This window comes from Lipotes vexillifer, unplaced genomic scaffold (assembly GCF_000442215.2).
Source record: "Lipotes vexillifer unplaced genomic scaffold, Lipotes_vexillifer_v1.1 scaffold168, whole genome shotgun sequence".
NCBI classification, from domain to species: Eukaryota; Metazoa; Chordata; class Mammalia; order Artiodactyla; family Lipotidae; genus Lipotes; species Lipotes vexillifer.
Window position 1 is genome coordinate 1,726,919 of NW_006773947.1, and position 17,011 is coordinate 1,743,929.

Sequence of the window (17,011 nt, forward strand, 5' to 3'; positions counted from 1 at the left end):
AAAAAAAAAAAAAAAAAAAAAAAAAGTTGGTGTGTTAACGAACGCCAAGCACGGGTGAGCCGGGGAGCATTCATTTGCGCGGTTTGGAACGTTTCGCTTACCTTCCAGTCTTCCGAGCACTTTTTGGTCACGCCCACAGTATCGTTCAGTCTAACGACACCAGTGGTCTTCCTCAGGTTTTTCACGCAGCCTCGGAAAGCAGGTGTAGAAATGTTAAACCTGATGTGGGATTCGAGAAAACGGGAGAGATGGACCACAGCAGGCTTGACGGGGAACTGGAGCTGAAACGCTCATTCCCTACTACTTGTCACCCACGAACAAGTACATGTTTTACGCTTAGCTCTTCTCATGGGATTTCTAGAATGCTACTTATTTTGTGATGCTAGGGAAATCTGTTTCTTTTCTGTGTGATTTGCATTCTCAGCTTTAAAAGTGAACACAACAGTGTTGACAGAAGAATGGCCAGCGTCCCCAAAAGGTATAGAGACGTAGAAAATGTACAATATCCGGAATTGCTCCTCCATCCCCTCCCGGAGTCATGGTAACGCATCATGAATTAAAAGTGTATTAATAACTTAATATACTATAAATATATATTCAATATTAGTAACCTAATAAGTAACTTAAAAGAGCCAGAAATACTGTAGAAAACTCTTTGCTCTTTTTTTCCTGTCCACGTTTAAGTCAGCCACTGTAAACGCAGAAGAAACAAACTGTTACTTTTTGGTCCTAGTCAATTATGAAAAATGCGGCTTGGTATTTAATCAGTGCCAAGCTGGAACAATGGAAAGCATTGTCTGGCCTCGTATGCTGTATCCACCACCTCCTAACTGTGCAAGCTGGGCAAGAGGTCATTGTGAGGATTAAACAAGTTAACATCCGGGAGGTGCTTGGAACCCTCCATGGCATGTGGTCATGAACATGCACTCAGGAGATGCTTCTAAGTGGGGCTACTCTGGAGCCACGGACTCTGGAGCCAGGCTGTGTGGGTTTGAGGCCTGTCCCTGCTGCCTTCTCTGTGCTTCTGTTTCCTCGTTTATACAATGTGCATGTGGTAATCTGCTTCCCAGGGTTGTCCTGAGTTTAAATGAGATATTACGCATTAACACACTCCAGTGGTAGCCGGTACAGAGCAAGGACTCAGTGTGAGACGGCATAGTCTGTAACTATCCCCGCATCAGGGCATAATAACGAAGCAATTTCTAAAGCAGCTCTTCCTACGTGGCTGCTTTGACATTTCCCCTTTGATTTGACTTTTGGATCTGTCCGGAGCTGACGTCACATAAAAACATTCACATACGTGAAATGACTGAAGTCTGGGCAAATATTTGTGTTTCTTAAGCAAATGATGTACTAAGAGAAACACAAAGCTGACTTCATTATAAATCCCTAAAGCAGCTCATTTTTCTAACGGGAAAGGGGTCTGCTGTCATTTTTATTCAATTCATTGTAAAGAGCTGAGCTACATGTAATATGCACAAAATGAAATTTCATTAAAAGGAAAGGGAAGAAAGGAATCCTCACTGGCATTACAGCACGAGCTTGATTATTTTATAAAGTTGGCTTCCTGCCTCAGGAAAGGAGGAAAGTTCATATCCATTGCTGGAGCTTGTCTAATTATACATATATTTAGATGCATTCTCTCTTGGGTTTCAACATGTTTTAGACTCATCAGCATCTCCTGATTCCTTTTTTCCGTAAAGCATAGGTTGGAGGAAGAATAAGGTGGCAGAAAAGTAAAGGGGAAAGAAAGGCCACCGACAGATATGGAGCACCTGTTTTGTGCAAGGTACTATTATCTGATCCTCACAACAACCTTTCGAGGGAGGTATTTTCTTACCTGACATTATTAAGCACTTATCAAGTGCCAGGCACTGTGCTAACTCCTTTACTCTGAATCTCACAACCACTCTCAGAGTTAGACCATCACCATGCCCACATTACAGACGTACAAGGAGGCTTGGGAAGGTTAAGTGACTTGCACGAAGTCATACAGCAGGAAGCGGGCAGCACTGGGATCTGCGTGGTCAGCGTGTTGCACAAACTTGTGTGACTTGCAGCCCCTGCTCTTTATGCTTATACAGTTGTGTACCCACAGCACTGGAATGATCCTGACTCTTTAAGGAACAGTTATCTACAGCAGAGGTGTTAAGAGGAAAGATTTATTCCCACTATTTTTTGAGGTGTTCTTGTTACTCTGGCTCATCCGAGGGCCTAGAGTTCCACGTTTGCTCCAGGATTCTGGGTCTGAGCACACTTGCTAGAGGAACATGACTGTGGAGGAGTGTAGGTTGTGGTATGAATGGGTTAGCACGCTGGGGTATGTGTGCACACCATGGGCCAATCGGTTCACAAAGGCTTAGCCAGGTCTAACCTGCCGTGGGCAGATCTCAGAGAACACAAGAGCAAAATCTAATTCCAAACTCCATGTTGGGTATTAGTAAATGCCCAACAGATCCCTGCCTGATGTTTACTTTTTGAATCGTTTTCATTTTAATGTTATATTATTATACTCTGTGATGCAATGATGTAGGTCCACAGGAAGTATTTCTTGTTGGTCTGAGGCCCTCTGGCATTATTAGGGCGGATTTGCTCTTCTCATGGGAAGCAGATGGGATTAACAGATTGTGACTTCTGACTGTAATCCTGAACAAGTCATTCCAAGATCTGGGTCCCCATTCCCAGAAGGTACACTACAGGGAGAGAGGAGAAAACACCGCACCCACAAGCTCTCTTGTCAAAGCTACTGTATTTAGAGATTACACGAGGCTTGCTTCTCTCCACATTAGGTTCAAGCACTGACTGTCTTCTGCTAACGCCAGGGGTCGGGGCATCTCCCTCCTTTGAAAGAATTGCTGGGTTCTCAGGAGAAATCCTCTGTGACCCACGTCAGAGGGGGTTCTCAGGACGCTGGACCATCAAGGACAGCACCAGAGGGATGAAGCAGGGCCAGAAACAGCTGAATATTGTTTAGCGTGTTACTTATGAGAGAGTAAAAGCTCAGTGAAATCTTCCAATTGGCCTCTATCTCCTGTATGTTCCATGTCATTGTGGTTTGAATCAAAAATCGAAGTATAAACTTGCCCAGAAAAAGGAAACAGTCCCTGTTTGGAAGACCTTAAAACAAATGACTAGGAAGATTCTATATGTCTATCTGTACATATATGTATAACGATATCCATGTGTATTTCTTTAATGCACAGAGATAAAAAGTCAAAGAAAGGCTGAGTGTTGACTTAACCCAAGGTCACCCTTGCTATTTGGTGGCTGAGCCGAAACTGGAACCATTTCTTTGGATCTTCACCCACTACTTTTCTCTAGGAAACCTTGCTTGGTTGGCACCCACATTGCTGTCTGTGGACCTTCTGCTGACACCACACAGAGGCAAACCACCAACCAGTGGCTCTCGTATCGCCGCTGAGAATCCCTCACGGCTCTGAGAGCCCACCTGCCCGCCTAATCTCAATGGCCACCTGTTCCCAAGCTTCGTTCATCCTTACTCCAGCCCGGTCTTCTCTGCAAAGGTCCAGGCCTTCTGTCCAACCCCTTCTGGGCATCTCCACCTGCTGTCTCCTGGGCTCCTGGGACTCAGCCTGTCTGAGACTGAACTCACTGCCCTGTTTCTCTGCTGGTGCTGGCCATCGGTCCAAGCGCTAGATCAAAGCCCAGGCATCCCTCTTGAGTGCTCCCCGAACCCAAGCAACCATTTGGCACTGCCCATCCACTGCCCTAAGTATATTGGGACTCCACTTCCTTTTCCCCATCTGTGCTGTCATTTCTGTGGTCGGGCCACCCGCCTCTCTCACCTGTTACACTCATCTTCCAACCTTTCTACCTGCCTCTGCCTTTCGCCTCTTAATCCAATCTCCTCCCTGCACCAGAACAAGCTACTGGAAACCCAAATCTGATCATGTCCTTTCTCTGCTGAAGCCCCCAGTGGTTCCTTACTGTGACTTTCAAGATCCTCTGTGGTCTGGCCCCTGCTTCCCACACCAGCCATGTGTGGCATCCCTGGCCTGCTTCATGGTGTCCTCTTGAGAGTTCACACTTTCTCCGGTTCTTATCTCCTCACATATGCTGACTTTCATATGTCAGTGTCTTTCAGGTCTAGCCAGAGACCACTTTCCTGATACCCCAACTGGGTGGATTCCCTCCCCGGGCCCTCTATCACCCTGAGCTTCCCCTCTGATGGCAATGGCCTCATTCTACTGTCTCCCTTCCGCTATACTTGAGGCTCTGCCCTGTTCGCTGTTGTCATCCCACCACCGACCACACTGCCTGACGTCACTAGACACCCAGTGAGCGCTTGTATAATGAACAAATAAATGATAGCCTCAGATGTGTGCCACGGTGCCACCTGAGGTTACTCTATTTATTACACTTAATTGAATAAAACCAAGATTATTGGCCTTTCATAACTAGCTATTCATGGTTGAATTGCTATTTAACACTGATAATATTAAATACTAATATCACCTCTTTGGCTCTCAATTTCTTCATTAAAGTTCAGAGGTTACATACCATGATCTGCACGGTCCCTTCCACTTCCAGGAATCTAGGGAGTAAAGATACTCACTCCCAAACTCTATCAAAGTGCTGAACTCTCTCACCCACAATTTCTGTCTTGGGGGGCAACCCCTAACAACTGTAACACAAAGATTAGCGCCTCCATCCTGAGGCTGGACAGCTGCTCAAACATGTAAGGAACTGAGAAGAGAGACCACCTTTGCACAAGGCCTCATACATCACACCCAGTGCTCTTCCAACTGACTAATAACAGCAAGAGAGTTAACTCGCCTCAGATCTTGTATAAAAGTAATCATCACCAAACGTTTTGGGAGTGCTCTTAGCTTAGTCATGAGGCTGTACCACACACATCATTGTCAGCTTTCTAAAAGCCTTTTTTGTAGGATGCAAACATATTAATAAAATGTAAAAGTTGTTTTTAAGTGTATCCTCAAAGCGGTGTTCGTTTTTCTCATTCAGATTAAGCTTCACTTCCATTCAAATTAATTTAATTCATTCATGTATTCATTCATCCGAGAAACAGTTAGGCCCCTAGTCCATGCTCAATAAACACAAGGGGGCAGGTGATACAGATGTGCCTTCCATCCTAGGAGGTACTTCCTGAAGGAGTGGCCCCAGCTTTCAGTGTCCAGGGCCGCCTGTCAGGCCAGGGGCTACCTGCTCTCTCCTCTGTGTCTTCAAGGGCCCCAGGCCACAGCCCCTGTTCTTACTGGCAGCGTTGACAACACCAAGCCTACTCCTCGTGGATTCTCTCCTCCCAGGAATGACAATGGGGGGGTGGCACACAGTTCCCCCCCGCCCAACCCAGCCTCTTTCAAATGGCCAGTCCGGTTATCCAGTATTCACAGCCTGTTTTACTCTGTTGGCTAACACTGTTAATATTGAAAAGTTAATTCTTTGTGTTTGCTTTTTGCTAGAATTAAAAAAAAGGTAGACCCCACCACTTCCCTGGTGGTGCTGTGGTTAAGAATCCACCTGCCAGTGCAGGGGACTTGGGTTCAAGCCAGGGAAGATCCCACATGCCACAGAGTAACTAAGCCCGTGAGCCACAACTACTGAGCCCACGCACCGCAGCTACTGAAGCCCGCGCACCTAGAGCCTGTGCCCTGCAGCAAGAGAAGCCACCACGATGAGAAGCCTGCGCACCGCAAGAAAGAGTAGCCCCCGCTCGCCGCAACTAGAGAAAGCCTGCACACAGCAACGAAGACCCAACGCAGCCAAAAATAAATAAATAAAATCTACTTAAAATAAAAGAAACATAGACTAATCAGTAGCAATCATAACTCTTAAGAGAGGCGATATGCTTCTTTAAAAGAAAAAAAATCATCTTACCTTTCCCTGACTGAAATTGGAATTCCTCCCAGATAATATGTGCTGAAATCAAGTATATCACCTTCAACTTCAATGCTTTGAGAAGGCTCGTTTATCCACATAAGTTTTTGGGCTTTTGCAATTTTGATCAGAATCTGAAATAAAGGAGAGATGAATCAGCAAGCAATGAGAAATAAAAGAATCCTATTCACAGTGGTTCAGAGCTATTATGTGTTTGCCTTCCTTCAGGTTCATTTATATACATGGTATATATACATGGGCTCTGAGCAGTAGCTCATTTGCATAAAATTATACTATTAAAACACTTAAATAGAAATGTTTGCTTTTTTAAAAAAATTTTGTTATTTTTGGCTGTGCCATGCAGCTTGCGGGATCTTAGTTCTTTGACCAGGGATCAAAACTGTGCCCTCGGCAGTGAAAGCGCAGAGTCCTAACCACTGGACCACCAGGGAATTCCCAAAATGTTTGCATTTGAAATTAATCATGTTTTATCTGTGCCACACAGATGATGTTACATATTTCATACCCAAAATGTTCAGATTTTAAAAGGACGTGTCTCTCAGTTAATAACTATAAGTTCATCTGGTAATAGAAAAGGGTTCTGAGCACTGACTTAAAGGACTGAGAACATTTAACAATGCAAATAAACAGACTCGAAGGATATACCAAATGATCTTTCCCGTCGTTTACGATGCCTCTAATTCCTTTTTCTTTTGGTTGCTCTGAATTCAGTTTGTATCGCACCATGAGACTGCCATCTTCTATATTTAGAGATATGAAGCAATCCTAGAGCACGAAAACAATGTAGATTACCATAAGACTCGGGAAGAGCTAGAACGCTGGAACCAGGGATGCTCTCAAATTCCAGACTGCTCTCAGCCTCAGCTGCCTCCTTAGTCCGAAGGAACAATAGTGCTGTAATATCCAGCTCCGAGGACGGGTATGACGGTTAAATCTTGCAAATCATGTTAAACGTCATATACAGTGGTTGGCACACAGGAAGGAAACAATAAATGCTAGCTATTGTCATGATTTTGTTTTATAACAATCTATAACCAGCATGTAAAAATGGAAACTGAAAAGCTACAGATCATTAATATCATTTGAAAATATGACTGCTACCTGTTGGAGAGAGGTAGGGTCTTCCTCAAACTCCAAACATTTTCCGCCATGTGTTTTCTGACATATTCCTATGTCTCCTCTAGCTTTCACTTAAGTGTTGCTTGGGGACCCCAAATAGGGCCTCTTCCCTCCCACTACTCTCTTTGCCTTGGCAATCACAGTCACTTCTGTGGTTCCAATTCAGGTGTGCTCATGAGCCCAAATATTTTTCTCCAGCCTAGACCTGTCTTTTCAGGGCCAGGTCTGTACGTCTGATTGCCTAATTGCTATTGCTTGCATGCCTCACAGATATCTCAAATTCAGAATATCTCTAACAGAACTTATGTTCTACATGACTCCCAAGCCTGTCTCTCTGCCCTTCACCCTGTTCTCTTCTTCTTTTTCTCTCTCTCTCTCGTCACTAATCACCTTGCTGAGCCAGCCACAAACCTACTAGGGGTCATAATTGCATCGCCATCATGGTATAAGGCACATACTTGAGCCAACCATTTCCTTAGTGGAAAGGTAAGCTGGGGAATGTCTGGTATAGGACTTGAAAGTTGGCTCTTACACAGTTTCCTAATGAAACTCTCTTTGAAGTCTACTTCCAGAGTCCTTACCTAAAAGGAAAATCAGTCCTTATCTGGATCCTAAACCTTGCTCTTAGAAGCCAGTGAGGGTTCATCACACTCATAAATAACAGAATAGCAACCTACTTAACACTACTTAAGCACTGGAGATAATTTTCTCTTATCTGGTTACTAATGGCATTTCATAAGTTTTCTTCTACTATAAGTAGTATTTCTGGTTCTTAGTCTCCCAGAACTTCGAAATGTAATACAAAGAAGACCTTGTTCTGGAAAACAACTGCCTTGCTCTGAAGATGCTGTGTGACTGCTCAGCTCTCTGCATTCTTCAGGCAGGTCAGGACCTCCCCAAACCATCAGAACTGGTTCAGCCTTGGAATCTCCTGAGGGGTCCAGACCAACCCCAGAGAGGAGAGCTGGACCAGGTCTGTGTCCCTACCCTGCACACAGAAGGGTCTGGTAAAATCCCAAGCTCCATATCAATCCTACATTCTCAGACGGGAGATCCCACGGGCTGATCCACATTTCTCCACGAGTACTACCTACGCAGCAGCTACAGAAGCACTCTGCTCTCAGGAGAGGTTAAGTCCGGCACCATCTACCAGCAGATGGCGCTGACGATCACTCATAGATGGTCACTTTTGGCCCTTTCTAAACTAGGAGACTTAAGTATGGCCTCTAGGAACCTCAGCTGCTTGAAAACAGAGACGCTTCCTAGACCTGGCAAGTTAAGGGTCAGACAGAGACAAAATCCCATACAGTCTGGAAACAGCCCGACCAAGAATCAAACAGCAGGAGGTCAAACAGTCTAGCTTTCAGAGACCCCAGGAGGTCTTAACGGTTTTTTTAGGCAGAAAATAAGCAGATTACTAGGCAGATAGTAGTTTTCAAAGAATAAAACTGACAACACAAAAGAATGGGAAAGGGGCAATTTCTCCCACATTTTGGTGGCATCTTCTCAAATTACGGATTACTTGCCTTACTAAAACACACACTCGCACAGGCAAAGAAAGTAGAATTGGGCCAAGGGAAAGAATGCAGCTAACATTTGCACATTGTTTTTCAGATCCGTTGGTTGTTTGTAATAACCCAGTTACCCCCAAATTGCTCAAAGGAATGGACATATCTGGTAGTATTTGGATGCTTGTTATAGATTACCTGGTTTTCTGCAAAGAACAGCAAACCTCTATCCACGGTGGTCTGAATTATCTGTCTAAAGGTTGGGAAGGGAGCATTTGGTTGAGTTGGAACTCGAGCATAGCCTGTACCTTCAAAATAATTTTTGTCTGATTCTTCCTTTCTCCTGTGAACACCAATCATCGTAAGTTAGAACACAGCAGCAAAGGACTGCCAGGAAAGTATTCTTATTAATACGAGAGGAAAAAGGGAGCAAAGCCCATGCAATCGAGTTGTCATGATTTTGTTAAGGAAGAGGAAACATCTTTTTTTTAAAATTTTTGTTGGAGTATAGTTGCTTTACAATGTTGTGTCAGTTTCTACTGTACAGCAAAGTGAATCAGCTATACATATACATATATTCCCTCTTTTTTGGATTTCCTTCCCATTTAGGTCACCACAGCCCGCTATTTCTCCTGGATGTGCCCTTAACACTCTATGATGATCAAACCCTAGCTCAACCCTAGAGATACTATTCAGGATTCCCTTTTGAAAATGTCTACTTAGGAAGATGTGGCCCAGCAGCTGAAGATCTTGCAATATAAGAAATTATTAACTTGAAATATAATTTTGTTCTGAGTAGTAAATACTCAAGTCTGTCTCGTATTAGAATCTTCCAAATCTTTTAAACTATAGGGTAGGTCAGGAGCTCAAGGCAGCAACTTTCAAATAGGTTCATATGCCAAAGTCATGGTGTACTTTATGGACCACGATTTTTTTTTTTTTGAAGTTTACAGTAAATAAATAGTCTGTGCCTAAATCAGGTACCAACTATGCTGAATATTTTGTGGTAGGAGGTACCAAAAATTGAAGAAAGATTTAGTTTTTCAAAATCGAGAAAATTCTATAATCTAATATTTTATACAAGTAAGGAAAAGACTTTTTCTTATTTAATTTATATTCCTTAAATAACAATTACACATATTTTATGTAGTATAACTGCAAGCTACCGAGATCACAAAGAGACACCAGCTTACAGGTTTTACTTACCTTCTACAAGGCTCCACTTTTGTCGTGTTGAGATTGAAAGCCTTTTTGAAGTTGTACAAGCTCAGAACATTTTCATTGAGGTCATCTAATTCAATACAACCTCTGTATGGAGGGAATCTCAGTCTACTAGGAAGCTAAAAAAAACAAAACCAAAAAAATCTTCCACTAATTGAACAAAGGAGAATGAAAAGGCTGACCAGGAAACAGTATAACTCTATCCCCTTTTTTTTTTTTTTTTTAAGAAGATGTTGGGGGTAGGAGTTTATTTATTTATTTATTTATTTTTGCTACGTTGGGTCTTCGTTTCTGCGCGAGGGCTTTCCCTAGTTGCGGCGAGCAGGGGCCACTCTTCATCACGGTGCCCGGGCCTCTGACTGTCGCGGCCCCTCCCGTTGCGGAGCACAGGCTCCAGACGCGCAGGCTCAGCAGTTGTGGCTCATGGGCCCAGTTGCTCCGCGACATGTGGGATCCTCCCAGACCGGGGCTCGAACCCGTGTCCCCCGCATCGACAGGCGGATTCTCAACCACTGTGCCACCAGGGAAGCCCAACTCTATCACTTTTAACCATCAACATAACATAGGGGGTAAGCATGGGGACCCTAGAGCCAGATACTCTGGCTTTGCTATTTTCTAGCTGTTTGATCTTGGGCAGGTTATTCAACCTCTCTGTTTCAGTTTCCTCATCTGTGAAATAGGAATGATAGTGATGCTTGTTTAAATTAATATACTTAAGCCTAGATCACTGCACATAAAAGAACTCAATGAGTGTTAGCCATTGTCACTGGATATCCTGTAAGAATACATAGTTAAATCCATTTTGTATATAACTGATTAAAACATCATTATGCCAAATTAAATTTTAAATGTTTTCATTCCGTGAAAAAACATTCACACTTACTCTAAAATCAGATGGGTAACCTCCAACATAAAATACAACATTTTCAGGATCCAAATCGAGGAGCGTGTTGCTATCCCCACTATCCATGTCATGGAATTGAGGTGTTTCTGGCTTACTGGATGTGGCTTTTCGGGTGTAATTAAGCCTTGCAAACTGATAAATTCTGTTTAAAAATAAATTAGATAATAAAGTTATATAAAAATGTATGAGAAGATGAAAGAAATCAAAGCCAAAATACTTAAAATGGGGTTCAGCAATGCATACAATGAAAGTTTGGCGAGTGTAGGCCAGATTAACAAAGAGCAGTAATCAATCAGACTCGCACCTCTGGAATTTCACCCGGTCCATAACTGCCTCCTGAGTTTCGCTCCTGGTCAAGGTCTGGCCCACTTGGAGTTCAGCCTCGTGTTCTCCCAGGTTGTAGACGCTCGTGAGCTGGCCATCTATGACTGCCATGCCTATGTAGTCCTTGGAGGCCTGGAGACAAAAAAGCCACCTCAGAGCCCTTCACATACTGAATTCTCTCAACTTCCCATCCCAAGAGAGCGCATTTCTAATAACTAACAGCTTTCATTCAGTTCACCCTGGGCAGACAGAATGAATGAGGCGCATCCTGGTATAAGATAATACAGACAGCACAGTTAATTAACAATGTCTGCGCTGTTTTTGCTCTCATTATCATGAGGGCACTCATTTATCCACTCCTCCATTCTCTCAATCTGCAAATATTTGCCAAGCACCTGACATAAAGCTGAACCATATACGGGTTCAGGCCTCCATTCGATTTTGTTCTGGTAAGGGAGATAAACCATTTACATTATTCCTGCCCCATATAAGGTCCCCTCAACACTCTGGGCATGCCTGTTCACCCTGTGTTATCACAATCAGCGACGTATGTACCTTACTTCCCTGTTAGAATGTGAGCACCTTAGGTAAAAACAAATTTCTGAAAACTGTGGTAAAATATATAACAACATGAAATTTACCATTTTAACCTGTTTTAAGTGTATATTAAGTACATTCAGGAAACAAATTTTTGTTTATCATAAATACAGGGTATGGTACCTAGTAGGTATATGGTATAAATTTGCTGAAGGAGCAGAGTCATGTGCATTTTGCCATAATACGAAGCAAAAAGTCATGTGATAAGAAAGTTACAAATAAAGTCCCACTACCTTGAAGCATGAACGAGTGACAAGTAATAGTGCTGATTTTAGGAATTCTTAAATACGAAGTCCACAGTGACAGCCAACCATTTCCTAATCGCCTAGAATTTCTGAGAACCATGTTTCAGGAATTTCTTTTCCAATCATGTAGAATAACCTAGTCAGTGATTACCTTTCCCTCTAACACTTAGGTGGAATAGATGTATTTTAAGAGGAGGGATTAAAAGCTAAAATAAACTATTTGAAATGCCTGTAACAGTGGTGGTTTAAAGAATTTAGAATTATAGAGATGGGGCAACTGTATTTCTTACTAATGAGGCAGGAGAGGCTGCATTTCACTCCAGGCCTCATTCACAGATGGTCACCACCCCAGACACGTGGAAGGGTCTGCGGCTGGGCACCCTGAGAAGAGGACAGGGTCCAGCGCTATGAGGAAGAACTACTCCGATCTCCATGAAGCCTTGGTACTGCAGCCCTGGTAGTAAGGGGACGGGTGCTGATCTTCAACCCCAGGTGTGGACGTGCTCACGTGTACACACATGTGTGCCCACATGCCAGGCCCATCAGGCCAGGCCTCTCGATCCCCCAGCCAAGGACAATCGGTAATTGATGGGAGATCCCCCTGTGGAGCCATCAGAGGCGACGGCATTTCCTCCTGCTGTGTCAATGGCAGTGACACAGATGCGTCACGCATCTCAAAAACCATATTCTGTTTTAAAAACAAGAGGAACGTCAAAGCAATACTTACATCTTTATTTCCGAGGTACATCACAAACATATTCTCGGTCCCCCCACTTTCTGTTGATTCAGGTCTTTGGAGAAACAAAGAAAGAGATGTGTATCCTTTCAAATCCTCCAGGTCATTTGGCAGCCGCACTTCCACTCCAGATTTACCGTTGAACCTCATGGGGATGGAGACCTGCGAGGGACAAGATCCAGGGTGTTAGCTGTTCCAGATGAGGAAGGTGAGGGTGCTCAAGGTGGTGGCTTGTGGCTGCGTAGCTGCTCCCAAGTTGCTATGATAGGGAGCAAAGGAGTGTGGATGCCTCCTAGGCCTGGAGTCTACACTCAGCTGCATGTGGAATAAAGCATTTGTGTTCTTCCTGCCTCAGCCGAGGGGCTTTGGGAAGCGCGTTTAGTCCTCTGTACCAGCAACAGTAATCATCATAATAAATTATTGTCACTATGATGGCTATAATATTAATTTGTATTAACCCTACTGTTAAAATATTTCTATCATAATAATAATATAATACATTAATATACAGAATAATATGGGCTTTAGATAATATATTATTGTAATATAGGGTATTATATTTATAGGGTTATAATACATATTAATAGGGTTAATATCATATTAATATTATAATCCTATTATTAATATTATTATATATTATAGTATAATATAAAACTACATTATATATGGGTTTCCCTGGTGGCGCGGTGGTTGAGAGTCCACCTGCCGATGCAGGGGACGCGGGATCGTGACCGGGTCTGGGAGGATCCCACGTGCCGCGGAGCGGCTGGGCCTGTGAGCCATGGCCGCTGGGCCTGCGCGTCCGGAGCCTGTGCTCCGCAATGGGAGAGGCCACAACAGTGAGAGGCCCGCATACCGCAAAAAAAAAAACAAAAAAAAACCCTACATTATATGCAAAGTATTATTAATAATAGGGTTATGATATTAATATTATATTAGCTTACTAATAGGTATTATAGCCTTATTAATATATAAGATTAATATTATATAAATATAATAATTACTATTATTATTCCAAGACTAGAAGGTTTTTGTGCAAATGAGCTAACATATATGGAAGCACTTAGCATGATGCCTGGCATAGAGGAGATGTACAATACATCAAAACTATTTTTTTAAAAAAAGAACTCTTTAAGGAATCATTCGCCATTAACATATTACATGTTATATCTGCATTTATTACAGGCATTCAGTCCTTAAAAATATGTGCATCAGGGTTCTCTAGAGTATGTGTCTTAAACTCAGGGTGAAGGACTATTTTTTTCCCTCTACTCTTCCCTGGATCAATACTTTTATAAAATATATGAGAAATTAAATTACTAAAAAATGAAATAAAGGAGGTATGCAAAATACACATCCACTGATCCCATGCTTGGATGTTGAAGCGATTCAAATTATTGAAAGTTTCTAAACATTTACTCTCAATTGTGTACTTATATATAACGGAGCAGTAATAAAAGTTCTCTGACTAGCTCTGGTCTTTGGACCCCCTTGGGTAGCTCTGCATTAAAAACACAGAAAATAAATATTCTCTAACGATCTAAAGAATAACTCTAGGAATGATACTTACACCAACTCTACATTTTATCTCCCAAGCATTTAAGTATTGATGGAGGACCTTGTATACGCAAGGCATCAGGCAGGGGGTCTTAGTGATGCATGAGCTGTAGTCTCTCCAAGGTGCCCATGACTGATGGAGCTCCCCTCCCCTACACTCACAGGCTCATTTTATGCCCTTCTCTTCTACTAGCCCTCTACCCTCCATATACCCCACACATCCTGAGTCTGTTCATGCCCTTCTGCTTTTTGTCACCTGGAAAACTCCTACTCATTAAAAAAAAATTTAATTAAGAAAACATTTTATGGGCAAGCCTCTTAGATAGCCTCATCCACCAGAGGGCAGACAGCAGGAGCAAGAAGAACTACAATCCTGCAGCCTGTGGAGCAAAAACCACATTCACAGAAAGATAGACAAGATGAAAAGGCAGAGGGCTATGTACCAGATAAAGGAACAAGATAAAACCCCAGATAAACAACTAAATGAAGTGGAGATAGGCAACCTTCCAGAAAAAGAATTCAGAATAATGACAGTGAAGATGATCCAGGACCTTGGAAAAACAATGCAGGCAAAGATCGAGAAGACGCAAGAAATGTTTAACAAAGACCTGGAAGAATTAAAGAATAAATACCCAGAAAAATTAAAGAACAAACAAACAGAGATGAACAAAACAATCACTGAAATGAAAAATACACTAGAAGGAATCAACAGCAGAATAACTGAGGCAGAAGAACGGACAAGTGACCTGGAAGACAGAATGGTGAAATCCACTGCCACGGAACAGAATAAAGAAAAAAGAATGAAAAGAAATGAAGACAGCCTAAGAGACTTCTGGGACAACATTAAATGCAACAACATTTGCATTATAGGGGTCCCAGAAGGAGAAAAGAGAGAGAAAGAACCCGAGAAAATATTTGAAGAGATTATAATTGAAAACTTCCCTAACATGGGCAAGGAAATAGCCACCCAAGTCCAGGAAGCGCAGAGAGTCCCATGCAGGATAAACCCAAGGAGAAACATGCTGAGACACATAATAATCAAATTGACAAAAATTAAAGAGAAAGAAAAATTATTGAAAGTAACAAGGGAAAATAGACAAATAACATACAAGGGAATTCCCATAAGCTTAACAGCTGATTTCTCAGCAGAAACTCTACAAGCCAGAAGGGAGTGGCATGATATATTTAAAGTGATGAAAGGGAAGAACCTACAACCAAGATTACTCTACTTGGCAAGGATCTCATTCAGATTTGACAGAGAATCCAAAAGCTTTACAGACAAGCAAAAGCTAAGAGAATTCAGCACCACCAAACCAGCTCTACAACAAATGCTAAAGGAACTTCTCTAAGTGGGAAACACAACAGAAGAAAAGGACCTACAAAAACAAACCCATAACAATTAAGAAAATGGTAATAGGAACACACATATCAATAATTACCTTAAACGTGAATTGATTAAATGCTCCAACCAAAAGACACAGGCTTGCTGAATGCATACAAAGACAAGACCCATATATATGCTGTCTACAAGAGACCCACTTCAGACCCAGGGACACATACAGACTGAAAGTGAGGGGATGGAAAAAGATATTCCATGCAAATGGAAATCAAAAGAAAGCTGGAGTAGCAATACTCATATCAGATAAAATAGACCTTAAAATAAAGAATGTTATGAGACAAGGAAGGACACTACATAATGATCAAGGGATCAATCCAAGAAGAAGATATAACAATTATGAATATATATGCACCCAACATAGGAGCACCTCAATACATAAGGCAACTGCTAAGAGCTCTAAAAGAGGAAATCGACAGTAACAGATTAATAGCGGGGGACTTTAACATCTCATTACACCAATGGACAGATCACCCAAACAGAAAATTAATAAGGAAACACAAGCTTTAAATGACACAACAGACCAGATAGATTTAATTGATATTTATAGGACATTCCATCCAAAAACAGCAGATTACACTTTCTTCTCAAGTGTGCACGGAACATTCTCCAGGATAGTTCACAGCTTGGGTCACAAATCAAGCCTCAGTAAATTTAAGAACATTGAAATCATATCAAGCATCTTTTCTGACCACAACACTATGAGATTAGAAATCAATTACAGGGAAAAAAATGTAAAAAGCACAAACACATGGAGGCTAAACAATACATTACTAAATAACCAAGAGATCACTGAGGAAATCAAAGAGGGAATCAAAAAATACCTAGAGACAAATTACAATGAAAACACAATGATCCAAAGCCTATGGGATGCAGCAAAAGCAGTTCTAAGAGGAAAGTTTATAGCAATACAAGCCTACCTCAAGACACAAGAAAAATCTCAAACAAACAATCTAACCTTACACCTAAAGGAACTAGGGAAAGGAGAACAAACAAAACCCAAAGTTAGTAGAAGGAAAGAAACCATAAAGATCAGAGCAGAAATAAATGAAATAGAAACAAAGAAAACAACAGCAAAGATCAATAAAACTAAAAGCTGGTTCTTTGAGAAGATAAACAAAATTGATAAACCATTAGCCAGACTCATCAAGAAAAAGAGGGAGAGGACTCAAATCAATAAAATTAGAAATGAAAAAGGAGAAGTTACAACAGACACCACAGAAATACAAAGCATCCTAAGAGACTACTACAAGCAACCCTATGCCAATAAAATGGACAACCTGGAAGAAATGGACAAATTCTTAGAAAGGTATAACCTTCCAAGACTAACCAGGAAGAAACAGAAAATATGAACAGACCAATCACAAGTAATGAAATTGAAACTGTGATTAAAAATCTTCCAACAAACAAAAGTCCAGGACCAGAAGGCTTCACAGGTGAATTCTATCAAACATTTAGAGAAGAGCCAACACCCATCCTTCTCAAACTCTTCCAAAAAACTGCAGAGGAAGGAACACTCCCAAA

At 41.9% G+C, this 17,011-nt stretch overlaps 1 protein-coding gene across 1 annotated transcript in view; it reads right to left on the bottom strand.

The window, feature by feature from the left end:
* Positions 1-17,011, bottom strand: part of LAMA3 (laminin subunit alpha 3) — a 246,918-nt gene that overhangs the window by 24,176 nt on the left and 205,731 nt on the right. The window contains exons 56-63 of the mRNA XM_007448619.1: positions 12,526-12,696; positions 10,937-11,088; positions 10,612-10,774; positions 9,714-9,847; positions 8,706-8,850; positions 6,526-6,645; positions 5,860-5,993; positions 102-219 (exon numbers count right to left, since the gene is read on the bottom strand). Of these exons, the coding sequence (XP_007448681.1) occupies positions 102-219; positions 5,860-5,993; positions 6,526-6,645; positions 8,706-8,850; positions 9,714-9,847; positions 10,612-10,774; positions 10,937-11,088; positions 12,526-12,696 (1,137 nt within the window). The remainder of the gene's footprint in view (positions 1-101; positions 220-5,859; positions 5,994-6,525; positions 6,646-8,705; positions 8,851-9,713; positions 9,848-10,611; positions 10,775-10,936; positions 11,089-12,525; positions 12,697-17,011) is intronic.